Raw genomic sequence first — 18486 nt, forward strand, 5'->3', positions numbered from 1 at the left:
CCACTGCGACATGGGACATATGGGTGTGGAGCGAACCTTGGATTTGGTTCGTCAAACGTTTTCCTGGCCCAAGATGTTATCTGATGTGGAGTACTTCGTTAAAACCAGTGGCACTGGCAGTGGAACTGGTATGTATGGACTTTCTATCACTAGAACCAGATAGTAGCAACACAAAAAACATTCTTGTGATCACTGACCATTTCACCAAGTTTGCTGTCGCAATCCCAACTGCGAACCAGAAAGCCAAAACGGTCGCAAAGTGTTTATGGAATGACTTCATGGTGTATTATGGTGTTCCTGAGCGTCTCCATTCTGACCAAGGCCGGGATTTTGAGTCGCGTTTGATTATAGAGCTCTGTGAGGTAGCGGGAATCAAGAAAACCCGAACCACTCAATACCGCCCTAGGGGAAACCCAGTCGAGCGCTTCAATCGTACATTGCTAGGCATACTGGGTACGCTAGAAAACAAGCAAAAGTCCAAGTGGAAAGAATACGTAAAACCCCTGGTTCATGTAAAACCCCTGGTTCATGCGTATAATTGTACCCGGAATGAGGTGACTGGGTACACAGCCTACGAGCTGATATTTGTAAGATCTCCACGTCTCCCAGTTGACTTGGCTTTTGGGTTGCCGGTGCGTGAAACCCCGTCTCTTTCACACTCGCAGTATGTTAGCAGTCTTAAAGCCCGTCTCAAGGAGAGTTACAATCTTGCTTCGCGGAACGCTCAAAAGTCAGCCCAAATAAACAAATGCCGCTTCGATCAGCGTGTAAAACCTGCAAGCTTGGAAGTTGGCGATAGAGTCCTTGTCCATAATGTGTGAAGCCGTGGGAAGCACAAGCTTGGGTACAAGTGGGGGCAAGAGGTTTATGTGGTCATCCAATGCGCCAGTCATCTCCCAGTCCACACACTCGCAGCCAAAGTCGCCAGGCGGATGCTGCCCCTCCTGTCCAGGAAGAGGAAGCCGAAGACAACACTGCCGGGGCATTCTCTGGCTTTTCTCCTCCACTGCCAGTAACATTTCGTGTGGAGGGGGCCTTTGACCCAGACGAGCCTTTGACGAGTCGGAACCTCCTGTGCAAGTGGTCAAAGAAGATGACCCCGGAGACGGCTCGCCTGAGCCTGATTCTGTAATCTTGCCTGTGAAGGAGGAGATACTCACCAGTGTGCCTGATGGCGGTCAGCCTGATGCTGGGGTTCTTACCGAAACTGGTGCCCCAGAGCCTGTTCAACCTGAGTCATCTGGGGGTGTTGTTGAGTCTAGACGTCCGGTTAGACAGCGTCAACCGCCCAGCCGTCTTCAATATTCAGTGTTGGGGAATCCTCTTGTGGAGGTTGTCCAGAATCTTTACCAAAGCCTATCAAATGCTTGTGCTGAGGCCCTCAGCTATGCTGACATAGGTCCTGCTCCTGATTTGGAATGTAGTTCCCATGCACCGGGGACGTGCAGGGTCTAAAGGGGGGTGGGTGTAACCCAGCTAATTTCTCCGATACCTTGCTATTATCTAGCCTAAATTGATTTCGTTTTCGCACGACTGCGCCGTCGAGTTGACCTATCGCGAGATCGACCGTGAGACGTCGTGCGCACGTCTTTTTAAACATGGCCGCACCCAGCATTCCCTCGTGAGTTGGGTGCGGGACGGACCATAGCAGGCACAGATGTTCCGCCCTTCTCACGAGCAATTGTGCGCGCCATGATTTGTTGTATACGAGGGACTGGCCAGGTTCCCGTTGATGGCGAGTTAAACCCACCAGCTAACTGACCAGAGTGCGTTCACCTGCTGTGTGACTCACTGACTGAGTGAGCCAACCAACTACCGCCTGTGCACATTGTATATATTTTATAAATTCCATTGTATTATTCTGTTGTCTTCACTGTACATAATAACAACACCTTTCTCAACTATATGCATTTCGATTTCATCATTGAGCACCTCACTTTCCTCCTACCCGAGCCAAGATCTTCTGCACTAGCCTAAGTTATAATTCAATATCAACATCATAATTCATATTGCAGCATAACAAGTGCTACATATATACTGTATATGAGCAAGGAAGGAGTGGTCCGGTTATGTGCTTTTGGGTACTTGTTCCGTCATTTATGATGTGACAATTTCAAGCGTCATCCCGCATCAAAACGGGAGAACGATGCATCTATGATTGTTTCATTGCATTGTTGCAAAACAAAAAACTATTTGTGTTCGTTTTCAACAAGTGTGTAGTTTTGTTTTTGTTTTTAATCTTGAGCAATAAGTGTTTGAGACATGACAGTGTAATGTATATTGCACTTGGAACATTGGTAATAAACAAACCACAAGTTGTGAAAAAGAAAAATGCATGTTCTTCTATTTGCATATACTCCAACAGCCATTCCGCATTGTGGATGTGTCACTGCTCGTTCGCCAGGAAAAGGGGTTAGCATTTGCGTCTCTTAACTCTGCACCGTTGTTAGCTAGCCAATTTCGGGGGGTGGGGGTGGGGAGCATGCATAAATGGCGTTTCTGTCAATGTGTTTGATTGGATGAAGAGTGTCAGTGAAAATGATCGTATCGATGGCGGGACACCTGTCACTCGTTGAATCACAATGCAAAATGGTACAGAAAATAATATTATTGGTCTAATTAATCCGATAAAATGACGTCTAATTTTAGACATTTAATACGCATATATATTGCGTTTTGTTTATGCGCAGCATAGATTTTCTTGTGCGCTGAGAATGTGAGAGCAGTGCGCAATTGTGCACGCGCGCAACCGAGAGAGTACGCTTTCTTTCAGTGACTTGATACCCATTTTTTCCCGAGGTCCGTCCCCGGTACCGAGAAAGGATGGCTCATGGAAATTGTGACTCAAACCATAGTACTTAATGGTTAAGAAAAAAAATCTCGCTGAGCGTTTTTTTAATTGCCCTCTACAATAATCTCTTCAAATTTTGACATACAATTATTTTGCGTTAAATTTCGGAGCAGGGATGAAAACGACAAGGGCGCTACACAAAAGTGTTGGATCGCGGCCTGCGGAAGCCTATTGCTTCCCTTCCATTCACCTTCATTTACACTAAAACCATGGGGGCTTGAGCTCTCGGAAACGAGTTTGGATTTCGTCATCACAGTAGGTTTAACACGGGACCTTGGAGCGAAGAACGCCTTTCGGTGGGATATATGTATTTATTTATTTTTAAATTTGAGATTTGACTGGACAGTCCAACGACAGTAAGATGAAGCGGATAGCTGTGGTTACCAGGCACAATGGCCTCGTCGCTCCGCTAGGTAACAACAACTCTGGAGCTTCAAGTATTGTGGCGCTACCCCAAAGGAGAGCTGTTAATATTTCCACCTCCAATGACAGATCTACCATTGAAGGGAAGGAGTGTTCATTGAAAACAAGCAGGAGCCCCGCGGTCAAATCTGAGCTGGTTTGCAAGTGGACAGTCCGATTTTCCTCAAGACATAGGTTTGAGCGGACAGCTGCATTTGTCTGCAACCAAAGTTTTAGCTCCATGCACGACCTAGTGGACCACGTCACCGCCGAGCACGTAGCAACAGGGCTCGATACCCTCAGTCATGTCTGCATGTGGAACGGATGTGTTCGCGAAGGGAAGGCGTTCAAAGCCAAATATAAGCTTATCAACCATATCCGTGTGCACACCGGGGAGAAGCCTTTTTTGTGTGCATTTCCCAACTGCGGCAAGATGTTTGCACGATCCGAGAACCTCAAGATCCACACTCGCACGCATACTGGTAGGGTGAACAATTCTGTGTTAACGTTGTAACTATGCAATCAATGCCATACAGTAGTTTGCGACTAATCCGAAGTTATCTATTATTCCCCGATGTCAAGGATCACCATGTTTAAAATGTTACAGTTCCTTGATGATTCGAATTCGTCATTTTCACGACGATACGTTCCTCGAAAAAATAATATTTTTGTTGTGTCACACTTATCGTATGTTTTCTTTTCATGAGGCACATCTTTGTATCCTAAGACAAGAACCAAAGATAAAACAAAATGCTGTAGTTTAACTGATTTTGAATGAACTGCAATGCCGGGGATTGTGAATAAGTACTCAAAAATGCTTTGTTTTAATTTATTTTGAATGAACTGCTTTGCTGAGGAAGAAACAAAACAATAGCTTACGCCTGAAACCCGATTTCCAATAATCAAATTATCATTACGACCAACTACATTTGTTGATAGCTGAAACAGCTATCAAGGTCCTCCAACCCTGGCCACGTTGGGGTAATTGCTCATTAGGGTGCTGAATCCCCCAAAAGACAAAAACCCTCTGAAATATTAAATGTTTTACAAGTCCTAATGTATGTGTGCAGTGTATACACTTGGGTGTATACAAATGAATATACACTTTGGTTTACACCCTCAAAAAAATCAATTTGTCTCTGCAAACAATGCACCACCATGGCAACTGCGTGCAACAAAATAAAAAGTTTTGGATGACTACACGGCTAACGTCTAAAACACACCAAAGTCTAATGATATAACTTCTATAATAGGGCAATCATGTTGCCCAATATTAATACAACATCAGGACGGCGGACTTGATGTGAGATTTAGCACATATCTACATAAAATACATAAAGGCTGTGAAACATGCCTCTCACATTTCATTGATCTAGGTAATAGGTGTGTCCGACTCCAGCCCTCGAGGGCCGGTATGCAACATCTTTTCAATTTTTCTCATCCCAACATACCTGATTCAAATGATTAGCTTATTAGCAAGGTCGGCAGGAGCTTGAAAATGATCCTAATCATTTGAATCAGGTGTGGTAGAGTGAGAAAGTTGGAAAACATACAGGATAGCGGCCCTTGAGTACTGGAGTTTGACACCTGTGATCTTGGTCAAGGGTTGGCATCCAAAATGTCGAAAGAGCCATATTGAACCCAAAAAAAAGAAAACACAAGAACAAATTTTTCTGGGGATGCTAAAAAATTAAAAGCCTTATAATAAAGGTAACATGTACTGTAAGTGTCTAGATTAGCTATATTAGCTTACTATCAAAATGCCTAATGTAAGTATGGCGGCGGCATGGCTCAGTGGTCGTCTCCCAGCTGAGAGGCTGTGGGTTCGATCCCCCGACCATGAAGACCATGTCAAAGTGTCCTTGAGCAAGACACTGAACCTCCAGTGGCTCCTGATGCTGCGTCATCAGTAGGTAAACCAGGAGTTAGTGTAAAGCGCTTTGAGTACCTAAGGTAGAAAAGTGCTATATAAGTGAAAGGCCATTTACCAAGTACACTTACTAAGTAGTTTGCAAAAATTAGCCTTTATGACACACCACTTGACTACTTTACTGGATGATGGTGCCCTTGGTCCAATTTTCATGACAGTGTCTTTTGTTTTGTTGCACTGATGATGTTAAAGAAACACACTAAAGAAATCAGATTTTTTTTTACATTTTTATTTAGATTTAGAGAATTTGAGCCCTAACCTTTGGAAAAAACTTAGGCAAAATGGAACACTATCCTCAGATCTGTGCAACAAATCCCAATAATATCCTGGTGTGTCATTCCAAATGTATACTGACAAAGAACAGAATTTATGTTCTTACCAGTTGAAGATGACTTCTGTTTTTGTACATCACTGGACAGCTTCTCAACTTTGTTTGTTATCAAGCAAACATGAAGTCAATCCTTCTGCATTCGCAATGAAAGCAAATGATTCTGTTATGACCTGGCATGGTGGGATGTTGTAGACCCAAATGCAGGAAGACCGGAGGCAAGGTGCCCTAAAAAAATAATTTTATATAAAGAAGAAAAAAAACAAGGTTGGAGACTGTAAGTAACAAACGTAAGTAATAAACAAAAACTCAGAAACAACTCAGGAAGACAAAGGAATATAACTTATGAGGTTGAATAACTGAAAACGAAATCATCATGGACTGCAACACTTTGACATCACCTGACACATAGCCTACCATGCCTGGGACAGATATAAAACATCATCCACATTCTAAAGTTGACTGATAAAATACAAAGAAGCTGAAAAAGTTGCCTACTTTGAACAATCTAAAATAAACATCAGGAGTGAGCGATATCTCGATATATTGCAATGCGAAGTGACATACGTATATTGCAATACAACATTCATTTTCCAATATATATCATATCAGTTTTGAAATGCCTTATTTTTGTAATATTTAGTTTTTTTATATCTATCTGCTGTGGTGTGGCTTTTGTATCATGGTTTTTCATTCCAAAATCTCTTAATCTCAAATCTCCTAACTAGATTTCCTTCATAATAAAATGGTATTTCAAGTGTAAACTCTCCATTGTTATCATGTTTGATCATGTACAGATTTGACTTTAATTCAACGTCCAAGCCGCTGCTAATATGACCGCAGCTGCGCAAGACTTCAAAGGAAAGAGGTGACTTCACTTAATGTGCAGTGTATCAGGTTTAATCATTTAAGATTTAAGTAACTATGTGTGCTGCAGTAATATTTGACAAATAATATATACAGCAAAAAAAAAATTAAATGTGAAAAGTAGGGGCTCTACTTCGCGGGTTTTACTTATCACGCGTTGGGGGGGATTCTGATCCCCCATTAAGGGCGAAAAACGAGGGATCTCTGTATTCTGTGCTGGAACTTGTGGCAAAGTGCTACCTGTGTATTCCTGCCAAATGAGTGCCATTTGAAAGAGTATTCCCAGCTGCTGGGAACATATTAACACGGTCAAGAGCATGGTTGAAAAAAATGTTACACGCTTTAAAAAAAAAAGAAAAAGAATGCTTAATGTGTGCTCAGAGATGTCAATGATGTGTGGCTTCTGAAAAAGAATAAATAGAATTTGTCTATTCTAATAAATTCCTTCAGTTTTTTCAGTCATTTTAAAGTATATGCTATAGTTGTTTTTTTTTTTATAAAACATTGCCCAATATGTCGCAATACATATTGCAATACGCCTTTGCTGTATCGTAAAATATAGCAATACACTTTTAAGACCCAATACATGTTTTGCTCGAATAACATGTTTAACTTCAGTCTTTGCGTGTTGCCGCATACTTTGAATTAGTTCAGTATTAATTTGCCTACACAGGTATTCCACATACAAACATTGAACTCGCAATCTCTAGGCTGTGCATGTGTGCAATTGCGCTCACCCTCAGTGCAAAGAAAATGTAAACAGCGGGTACAATAAAAAAATACATTAAAAAAATGATTTGTTTTGGCACTTTCGTGTATGACTCATACAAAAAATTGTTAAAGTTTGGTCCATGACGCGCACGTAAAAACAACAGAAAATGGTGAAACTGTGGGAGCAATTCAGACTGAACTGCACCATGTTGTGTAATCATTCACAGCAAATTCTATAGTGTTGAACAGAGTTAAAAATCAGGTGTTGATATTTTTGAGTTACTGGGTGTTCAAATGCATGTTATTTTAACACTTGCAGTACAGAAAAAGCTCTAGGAGTGGTGCTAATTCAGCGACTCATTCACATTCACTCCATTCTGAGTTGAATTGTACATCCAGGCTCTTTTCTCCCTGTATTACACTCTTGCACTTTTTCATTTGGACTTCTATCAAAAGGAGGGAAATCCCGCAGCCAGTTTGAATTCTTCGGTTTTACAAGGTAAGGGCGAGGTATATGAAAGCATGCAGATTTTAATTGTTGCTTTGGTAATGAGTTTACACAGGAAAAGCATGTAAAACCTTTAACCTACGAGTTTCGCTCGAGTTGAACCTGCTACCTAACTGAAACAATGTGCTTGTAAGCGAACCAACAGAGTAAACTTGACGAGGTTTGAACCCGCTAGCTAGCTAGCTGCCAAGCTAAATCCTTGCTAGCGATTAGCGAACATACTGAATAAAAGTAACGAGGTTTGAACCTGCTAGATGGCAACCTGATGAAACGTGTTTTCTAGCAAACCTACAGAGTAAACGTGATGAGTTTTTTGTTTTACATTTTGTATTACTTGCCGAATTTAAGTCTGCAATGTTTCTTAATGTAGATTAAATGCAGATATATTCATTAAGTAGCTTTTTTCTTGGCGAGATACCGATGTCTTCATCCCAATGCTGGGAAAAATGTTACTATGGTTGTCAGTAAAAAAAAAAAATATATATATATATATATATATACAGTCGGCCCCCGGCTTACGAACACCCTGATTTACGAACAATTCGCCTTACGAGCGTGGATCACGGAGATTTTTGTCCCCCACTTACGAACAAACCTTTCGCCTTACGAGCAATCCGACATGCCAGCCATTGAGTATGTAAAAATGTTCTCGCTTAACTGCGTCATTAAATTCAGCAGATGCGTCACTTAAATCACCAGTAGATACTTGTGGCAGCAACGTGAACGCTATTGCTCTTAGAACGTCACACTGACTGTCTCACTCACGGTGTCTAAATATATTACCATTTAAGTGTAGTGTTTGTACAGCTAAAGGGAAAAACAGCTGACATGAAATTAAATGTGCCGATTGCAGGACAAAGAATTGTCATTGGTTTAAATGTGTGTTTTTTTAAAATTAATTGTCAATACATTCCAACCGTTTAAAAAAAAAGTGCGGATAATTATCAGTCAGTCACGGAGATGCGAATATGCTATTGGTCGATTAAGGTCACCCTGTCTCACTCACGGAGATGCTATTGGCCGGCGTCACACGTCAATCACAGAAATGCCGATATGCTATTGGCCGAACGCCTTTATCTAGCTTGATGGCACAGGATGGAAGGAAGGAGAGAAAATGAGTGAAAAACGGAATGTTGTGAAGACTTTGCAAACTTTATCTGTTAGACATAGCTTCTAAAATTACTAGCAGCGGTAAAGGAAGAAATAAGAGGATGATGTTTTAGTATCTCCGTGATTTGCACCCTGACTGAAAGAGTTACTGTAACACTGTAAGACCAATAGCATATCTATCGGCGTGTTGACTTTGAGCGTTGGTCTCTGCCCCCCTCTGCTTACACCCAGTTCAAGGCTCGTCGTTTCAAAGGTAAAAGCCATTTATCCATTGTATTTGTTATATAATGCAAGTGTACAGCAGAGTATGTCACGCAATTTTAATACATGTATACAGTGTGACGTTTTTACCTAAGGCTTCTGCGCGCGTTGCACGCATTCACGAATTAACATGGGTTTGGATTGCCCGCTATACGAGCAATTCGAGATACGAGCGTAGCCGCTGAACGGATTAAGTTCGTAACCCGGGGGCCCACTGTATATATATATATATATATATATATATATAATATATATACAGTGGGCCCCCGGTTTATGAACCCCCTGTTTTACGTATTTTTCATCTTACGACGTGGACCGCGGCGTTTTTTTTGTCCCCCTCTTACGCACAAACCTTTCGTCTTACGAACCATCCAACATGCCGGTCAGTGTGTCCGCACTATTTTTTGCGCTATGCTGCATCAACAAAAACAACTTTTCTCGCATGTCATGGAAACGCTGATATGGTATTGGTCTATTAAGGTCATAGTCACGGTCTCAGTCACGGAGATGCCGATATGCTATTGGTCGATTGAGGTCACAGTGACGGTCTCAGTCACGGAGATGCCGATATGCTATTGGCTGGCGTCACGTCAATCACAGAAATGCTGATATGCTATTGGCCGAACGCCTTCATCTAACTTGATGGCACGAGCTGGCCGGTGTGTTGTGAAGACTTTGCAAACTTTATCTGTTAGACATGGCTTCTAAAATTGCAAGTGGCGGTAAAGGAAGAAGTAAGAGGATGATGACAATAGAAACGAAGCGGGAGATAATAAAAAAATAGGGAGAAGGCTCACGCATAGTTAACCTTGCTGGTGAGTATGGCCGTAACCGCTCGTCAATCCGTACAATTCTCAATAACAAGGAAGCTATGAAAGCAAGCAAGTCTAAGGGCAAGACTTTCCTTGTCAGGGGACGGACCTCGGTCAACAACAAAATGGAGAGGCTTCTTCTATTATGGATTAAAGAGAAGGAAATCGCCGGTGATATGTTCTCGTTTAAGAAAAGTTCTCGTTTAAGAAAAAAATAAAATAAATTCTGCGGGTTCGTCTCTGCTCCCGTCCGCCTCCACCCACCACCAGCTCAAGTCACGTCGCCCCAAAGCTAAATGCCATTTTTCCTTTGTATATTTATGTTATTAAATTTAACTGTACAGTAGATTATGTTACTATTTTTCAATATGTGTACAAAGTCGTGATGTTTTTACCTAAGGTTTTTGCACGCGTTGCACGCATTCACTAATTAACATAGGTTTGGATTGCCCGTCGTACGACCAATTCGAGTTACGAGCCTAGCTGCTGAACGGATTAAGTTCGTAACACGGGGGCCCACTGTATATATTTTCCTTGTGTGTTTGTGAGTGTATTGCGATAAAATGAGGTGCGTTTGTCACTAATTGTTAATCTCTTGTACAGTATATATTTATTATTTTTGGATCTCCAAAAATATTCATCAATATATTTTTTTGGTTTTGAAACCTAACTCATCTGCTTGTCACATTTCCTTTATTAATTGCAGTGTTTCCACCATGTTGCTAAAAGTGAAATATGGCACGATAAAGAACTACATCAGCCTACAGTCAGGTTTCACATATTCCAAATTCATCACTGAAGGTAAGCAATCTTGTGTTATGAAAAAATACTCAAATTTACTCCAGTCTTTGAATACAAAAAAGGCAGATAAAATAATATTTGTCTCCTTGCTGCTTCATTTCATTGTCTATTAAATATGTAAATGAATGAGGTTAAAAATATACTCTCATCTCTTTTTATAATTGTTTATTTGAGTCTTGTCAACAATACTTAACAGAGGGTTACATCTTTAATGCTCATCCTTTATTTATTTAAAATAAATTCAACCATTAAATTTGAGGGAATTTATAAAATTATATTGGGATACTGGGGTAGACTCTAGTACCCCCGTGACCCTTGTGAGGATAAGCATTCAAAATAATGGATGGATGAATTCAAAACTGTTCTTAGAAGTCTAATACTTAAAATGCCTTCCTAAATTACTTTATATGTTTTCCTTATAGTGCAGAACACATTTGGACTTCAGAGCAGATCTGAAATTGACATTTTTGATGAAACTGACACAGCAGTGGAGGAAGACATCCTCCTTGAACTGATACAGACCAAGCCAGATATATGCCTAACACTGCGACACACCATTTCAGATGAAGGTAACCTTTTATTAGAAGGTTAGGGTTTGACCCCTTGAGAAGTATGCTCTTGGAATTGTGACACTCTTTCCTGCTCTGAAAGATCCATATTCTCCGCGAGGCTATGTAAGGTTTACAGCATGGTTTTAAAAGCACACCGCCTGTTGAACAATCAACTTCATTGGGGTTTTCATTTGTGTTTAAATGCTTTAGTGTCGAGAGGCAGAATGCACAATTGAAATATGTGGTTTCATTAAATTATATAAAGCAAAACATTTTGAAAAAAAGGCTGTCAAACTAATTCGTTAAAATTCAGGTTGTTGAAAATTAATGGAAAATCAAATAAATCCACATCTTTTTGAATGATTGAATAATCGTTTTGAGCCATGTTTTGATTTAAAATTGTCCCATTACTCTGATGACTACTGATTTCAGCCCCTCAACAGTAAATGTTTCATTAATTTTTGTAGTCCTTGAAAACAGACTTTGTCTTGAGTTAATTAAAATACAACATTTAATAAACACTTTTACTTTGGATAACATTGACTGCTACCTAAATCATTTTCAAACAGGTTGGTGAGTACAACATCAATACCACTCATGGTTCTGTTCAACTTTTTTTTTAAGTCGCCAAGCACTAACAAGTATACAAAAATGTGTTAAACAATCTGGGGAGAAATGGTCTTGTAACACATTTTCATGCTTAAAATTTTATCTGATCAAATAATCAATGAACTCCGATAGTAATTGATTTGAATAATATTCGATAGTGACGGCCCTATAGTTAAAGTGGGGAATTACATGAACTAAAAACAAAATCTTGGTTTGCTGATCTTTTGTCTCATTATGTTTGATAACATTTTTGAAACAGTTTAGTATGACACACAAAATTATTTATTTATTTTAATGATTAGTTTTCAATTGCATTTTACAGGAGCACTTCTATGATGGAGATAAAGGCACTGGATATTTAGCATGGCGTCTCAAGACAATGTCCAGAAATGTAGTTAAACGTCCCGTCATGGAGATTAAAGTGCCTCAAGCACATGGGCCAAAACGCAGAAGATCATCATCATCAGCAACTCAGAAACTTGAAGGGGATGCCTGCAGAGAGGCTATCTCTTTTCTTGTTCACGCTCCCGATGAAGTTAATGTGTTTGAAAAGATGAAGATGACATTTCAACATCGCCAGGATCTTGTACATGATGCAGAGAGTACCGCAGATGTTCTCTAGACATTCCCACACTTCTTAGACGTCAAAGGACTGGTAAGTAGTTTCATATTTTTCACAAATATCACCTTGGAAATGTAGGGTTTTTTATTTTTTTTATTTTTAATATTTTAGGGATGCTCCAATCCCAATCATGTCATTGTATATCAAGCCCAATCACATCATTTACAGCTGACTGGAATTGGGGTAAAATATATTGGGTTTTACTTTTTTTCTTTTTTTTTTTTTTTTTTGGTGCTACATTGCCCAAAGACAGGGTGTCCCAAGTTCACTAGGATAGAGCTGAGTTCAACTTAAATGTTGTGCTCCCACAAACAATAAAATGTTCAAATGTTTTACTTGGGTACTCTACTAGCCCTGAACAAGGTCTCAATGTAGAGATGTTTTTGGTCTAAAGATAAAGATTACTTTTGATTAACTCTTTAATTAATTATTTGGATGCACTTTTCCTCTTCCTCAATATAGTACATTGCCGAAGTATTGTATCGAAACTCGCTTTCAGCAAATCCTCAAAATTAAGTGACTGATGCAAAAACAATGTGATTGGAACATCCTTTGTGTACCGTATTTGCTTAAACACAACATACATGTAATCAGGAAGTTGCTCATTGCATCTTAAATAGCCCTGTAATCACGGACCATATGCATATGTATGTATTTATGATCACCAGCTGAATCAAGACTTCCTGTTGCTGTTTGGTACTGAAACATCATCCAAAATGCTTGAGAAGTGGAACCTTTCCTTCAAGAACAAGGATATCAAAGGCCAAACAACTGACTCAGTCAACCGAACTTTGCCGACTTGTAAGAGCTGCTGAGAAACAAATGGAGAATGATGATGATAGTAAGCAAAATGCCTTTCTTGTTTTTTGTTTTTGTTTGTTTCTTTGTTGTTTTAATTAGAGATTATAATAATTATGATATTTTACATATCTGTGGATAAATTGACTTATTTTGACTTGCCTTTCTCCTGGTAGTCTGGGACAGTGATATGGCTTCTCTGCTGCTTCTGCTCCATCTTTTACAACCTACAGCTGGGTGCAAAAGAGCCAAAAAAAAAAAAGCCCTAATGATGCAGTGGACAGAATGGTGCATTTTCACAAGGTGAATATTTGGTATATTTTGTTTATTTTTGTCAACACATTTCTACAGTGATCCTAAAAGTTTAAAATTTTTGTGGACAAATTTCTTTTTGAGAATTGGTCTGACACTTCATGTTGATTCGTTTTTGTGGACAAATATTTATTAAAATTTAAGTTACTGATTTATTTTTGTGGAGATCTTTTTTGGAATATTATCCCAAAATTGGACGCTTTATGTTTAGTATTTTTCTGTGGACACATTTATTTATACATGAACATGTCTGATACTTTATCATTTTTTGTGGAATAATATTTATTAATAATTAAGTTATTTCTTTTTCATAACAGATTTCATCTAACATCCAAAAGAGGGCACTGCTCTGTTTCTATTCATCAATGCATGAGTTGGAATAGCATTTAGTATGAAGTTAGTTACTGGTGCTAACTAACGCAGCTAACGTGGCTAACATGTTTATTCCATTCTTTCATCTTTTCATGTGATATCGCTCGAGGTAGGATACGAGCAGTCTATTGAGCTAATGTATGGGTCAATAATGCGAACCCTTGTAAACATGAAATGACAGAACCCACATTGTGTTATTAGTTAATAAACATAGTAATTGAATGACTGATTTGAATTAAAGTACTATCACTTGACGGTAGTTAATGTCAAATCAATCATTTTTTAAAATATTGTGCATTTATATATATATATATATATATATATATATATATGTATATATATATATATATATATATACATATATATATATGTATATGTCTATGTATATGTCTATGTGTATATATATATGTGTATATGTGTATGTGTGTGTGTGTGTGTATATATGTATATATATATATATATATATGTGTGTGTGTGTATATATATGTGTATATATATATATATATATATATATATATACTCAATCTTTTTTTTTTTCAATATTATTGTGCATGGTAAATATTTGTTATTGTAACAAGTACCATGTTGTTTATTTTGTTTGAAAATAAAACAGTTTATATAATCTAGAAAAATGTCTGTCGAATTTTTTTTTTTTTAAATAATATATATTAGAGCCGTATTTTCAATACCATGATACTGTGATATTATTTCTCAAGGTTATCAAACTGTCAGATTCTGATATCATTCCATGCCTACTCTCAAGTATATTGTAGTTTAAAAATTTCTTAGAAATTTGTAACATTAAACAATGGATGAAATCACTGACAAAATCTTCAGTGGTCCGTCGGCGAAGTGGCTGTCCATCAATTCCAGTATCAACAGATGGCCCACCACTGATTTCTACAAAAGGTGGCTAATGTGTGCCTAATTCTAAATTTTCAAATATTGCGTGATCTTGTCCTACATAATCTCGTCCCAACCCTAGCAGTTAATGTACATTGTTTGGAATGGAGAAGACTCAAACAATGTAGAAAACTCTAGATAAGCTAAAAGATTCTAATAAAATTTTGTCGTCTGCCTTACCCCTTGCCCGAAGGCCCCCTTACTGAGCCGCACAGACGTTGACAGAATGACAGTCGAGCAGTTGACTCATCATTTTCTACTGAACAAAATAGTGTTACAGTTGTGACTTAGAATACTGCTCATATGCTCAGAGATTAACCAACTGGCACACATTTTATTCTTTACCTATACCAGGTATGTCCAAACCCAGTCCTCGAGGCCCGCCTATCCCTTATGTTTTGGAGGTTTCTGTCCTCCTACCACACCTGATTCAAATGATCAGCTCATCAGCAAGCTCAGCGGAAGCCCGACAACAAACCTGATCATTTGAATCAGATGCATTGGATGACGGAAACATCAAAAACATGCAGAATAGGTGGCCCTTGAGGACCGGGTTTGGACATGCCTGACCTATATTATCAATTTAGCTACTATAGTTTATTGGTATCTTCAAAAAATAGCAGTTGTTCACATGCAATTTCTGTAAAAAGGCATGCTTCTTACAAAATCAAAACTTAATAAATGTAAAGAACAAAAATGTACTGTCTCTCTTTTGTTATTCTGTCTTGCAAAGATGACCCACATAGTGTGATCATTCCTTACACTTCTATAGGTTGAAGCAGAATTTTTTTTTTCATTAATTGAATCAAATCGTTTTGAATCTAAACTCGTTAAGAATCAAAAAATGATTCTCAATCAAATTAGAGACCCCAAAATCAGAATTGAATCGAATCATGAGACAGCCAAAGATTCACACCCCTGATGACCAACATGAGTTGTGTCTTTGAAAATGTTCCTTGCTCTGCTTGGGTAGTGAGAGCTGTCAGCGTTGTTCAGGGAGGGCAGAGAGCATCCATTGGTTTTCTTGGTGGTGTGGATCTCCCTCTGCATTACTTTTGTGTTTAATTCAGTGCATCCTGCATATCATACCATAATGCAATATTAGAGCAGTGTTCAAACAGTGAACCTTTTTATCCCCACGAAGTGCTCAATGCTTGACAATTCTGTGGCGGCCCAAGGCGGTAGACATGCCTTCAAAATAATATACAGTATTACCAAATTACAGTTTCGCCGAAATATGACAAAGCCATACGATCTCTGGAAATATGAAGTTAAGTAGTAGGAGACTTGTTACAGAGTTGGATTAAAAAAAAAAAAAACACACACACACACAAGCAGCCAAAGCAAGGCATGAAGCCACTCCACAACTATGGCAAACAAACAAAATGTGTCATTGGCCACGTACTATTGAGCTAAAGACTGTTTCCATTTGGGAAATACTGTATAGTCAAGTTGACAGAAGACACAAGTGTGTCTTCCTCGCCAAATCACCAGATTCACCCATAATTGGCACTGTGTGCACAACTACAGAGACTCATTTAAATTTATTGTAAAACTGACAGACTGTCTAGCCATTTTGGAGGCGATTGTGAAATATTTCAGTAATACTGAAGGGCAAAGCCCAAGCCTTATGTTGGTTTGCACTTAGTCTCAGAATAATATCAGAGAGAGACAATAACTCTACATGAGCTAGGCCAGGAGTGTTATTAGACATGGCAGAATTCTTGTCAGACTACACCAATGCAGGCTGTAGTTTCATAGAGAGCCGCATTTATATTAGAGCCTCCAGGAAGTCTAACTAGAGTGAAGCTTGTAGTTGAACAAACATGATAACAATCAGAGTTTACACTTGAAATTCCAATTTATTACAAAATAAATCCAGGTTGGAAATTTACAATGCTCTGTTCCTGCGCTGTACTCTTTCATCCTAGCAGCAGATGTCCCATGAGTGAAACAAGCACTCCTCTCTTGGTCTACCTAACAGGCAGGAGTTGGGGCCATGGTCACTCTGGGAGCCAGTCACATGTCTTGTAGTAAAGGAACCTAGATAAATTTCCTGCGTCAAACTAGTTCCTAGCGTGTTTGTTTTTGTTGAAACATCGCGCGTACTGCAACATAATTGAAACAATTTATTTCATCCAGACAGAGGAGAAAAAGTACACAAGATCTCGGACCACAGATCACAGCAGCAGTGGCAAAGTTTCACCTCTTCCACACCCATTTCTTATACACTTTGGGGTCGGGGATGTGGTCTCACTGAGGAATGCAGTAGTGTGTGTGTGTGTGTGTGTGTGTGTGTGTGTGTGTGTGTGTGTGTGTAGGTGCGTGTGTGTGTGTGTGTGCACGCATGCATGCATGTATATGTGTGTGTGCATGTGGAGATGGTGTCTTCAAAAGTCCTTCGTTCACGGACTTTTCTTGTTGAAGTCAGATTGCCATCAATCTGATTAACAGCGTCTTCTGATAGTAGTCTTTTGTTCACAGTCGGATGTTACTTCTCTGTTGGAGGAAACTTTTTGTTCCTTTTGGAGGAGAAAACTGGTCTCAACGTTTCCCGGGCCAAGAATATGCCTGCTTTTATACAGTCATCATGTACCCATTTTTCTTAGAATAACACAGTATCAATAAAATACTATTTTAATGATGCATTGCATATGTAAAGACACATATTTCCATTAGTAGGAGTGCCCTTCTCCCTGATGAAACTCACAGACGCTTGTTAGGTAGACCAAGAGAGCAGTGCCCCTCTCCTTCATCAAACACTCACCCTGCTAGGAGCAAGCGAGAGAGGAGAGCAGTGCTGGAGCAGTGCTTTGTAAATCACCTACATTAACTAGATTTTTTTTTGTAATGAATTTGAATTTCAAACGTAAACTCTGAGTGTTATCAAGTTTGGGCAGCTACAAGCGTCTGTAGTAATTGTACCACTAGTATTTCTAATACTAGGTATGAAATGGAAAGCGGCCCGTCACCGTAGTTGATGTGCCAGTAATCGACCGGCCTTGTCACCATGCTCATAATACGAGCTGTGACTGTAATAACAAGCGCTCTGCCTCTTTAGTTGACTTAAGATCAAATTCTGGCTGTAGATCTAAACGCTGTTTAAGCAGTTCTGGAGAAGGGTTCAGTGCACATCTTTGATCAAGGTCACCAATCGCAGATGGTAGTACTTTAAGCCTAGCACTAAATCTTTTACTAGAAAAAGTGGAATAAGAAGTAATGTGTCCTCTAATATAAGATTTAAATGTCTCCCATAACAACGAGCACGAAGTGGAGACATTCCGATTGAAAGAAAAGAACTCATCGATAGAATGAGAAATGAAGTCACATAGTCTCCTGTAAAATTACTATATCAGAGTTTAAGTGTTTCAAGTGTGTAAAAACCTCAGATCTCTTGACAGGATTACAAATGCCTCTGATATTCCAGGTGATAAATCTGAGACCTGAGCCTGACCCAGCAATGCTGGGATTTATATTGCTGTTAACCATTTAAATACAATAAGTAACAAAAATAAAGATAGCCATAACGAGCCGTGGTGGGACACCCTCCCCCCAACATCCCTCCAAACACACATATACCCAAAGTCTCCATATAACCCCAAAACAAAGGAGACAGCGGTGTTTCCCAAATCGACCGAGTCATCCACAATAAAGTGAAAACAACTCGGAGAGTAAGCCAAACAAACAGAAGCACGAGAAAAAACTAAGCGAAAGAAGATGAGAAGAAAAAAAACTACC

At 39.2% G+C, this 18486-nt stretch overlaps 2 protein-coding genes across 2 annotated transcripts in view; both read left to right on the plus strand.

Moving 5' to 3' along the window:
* The first annotated feature begins 2793 nt into the window (after positions 1 to 2793).
* The window catches only part of zic2b (zic family member 2 (odd-paired homolog, Drosophila) b), a 33209-nt gene continuing 17516 nt past the window's right edge, over positions 2794 to 18486 (plus strand). The window contains exon 1 of the mRNA XM_088421157.1: positions 2794 to 3735. Within this exon, the coding sequence (XP_088277283.1) occupies positions 3213 to 3735 (523 nt within the window). The 5' untranslated portion in view covers positions 2794 to 3212. The remainder of the gene's footprint in view (positions 3736 to 18486) is intronic.
* Positions 11184 to 14133, plus strand: LOC148420547 (uncharacterized; the record flags this gene model as incomplete). The annotated part of the gene is made up of 5 exons (XM_088421940.1): positions 11184 to 11255; positions 12064 to 12396; positions 13032 to 13204; positions 13338 to 13464; positions 13791 to 14133. Coding segments are annotated over 2 exons (372 nt in total), but the record flags the coding sequence as incomplete, so codon positions are not given.

This window comes from Hippichthys cyanospilos, chromosome 8 (assembly GCF_059441005.1).
Source record: "Hippichthys cyanospilos isolate Australia breed blue-spotted pipefish chromosome 8, RoL_Hcya_1.0, whole genome shotgun sequence".
In the NCBI taxonomy this organism is placed as follows: domain Eukaryota; kingdom Metazoa; phylum Chordata; class Actinopteri; order Syngnathiformes; family Syngnathidae; genus Hippichthys; species Hippichthys cyanospilos.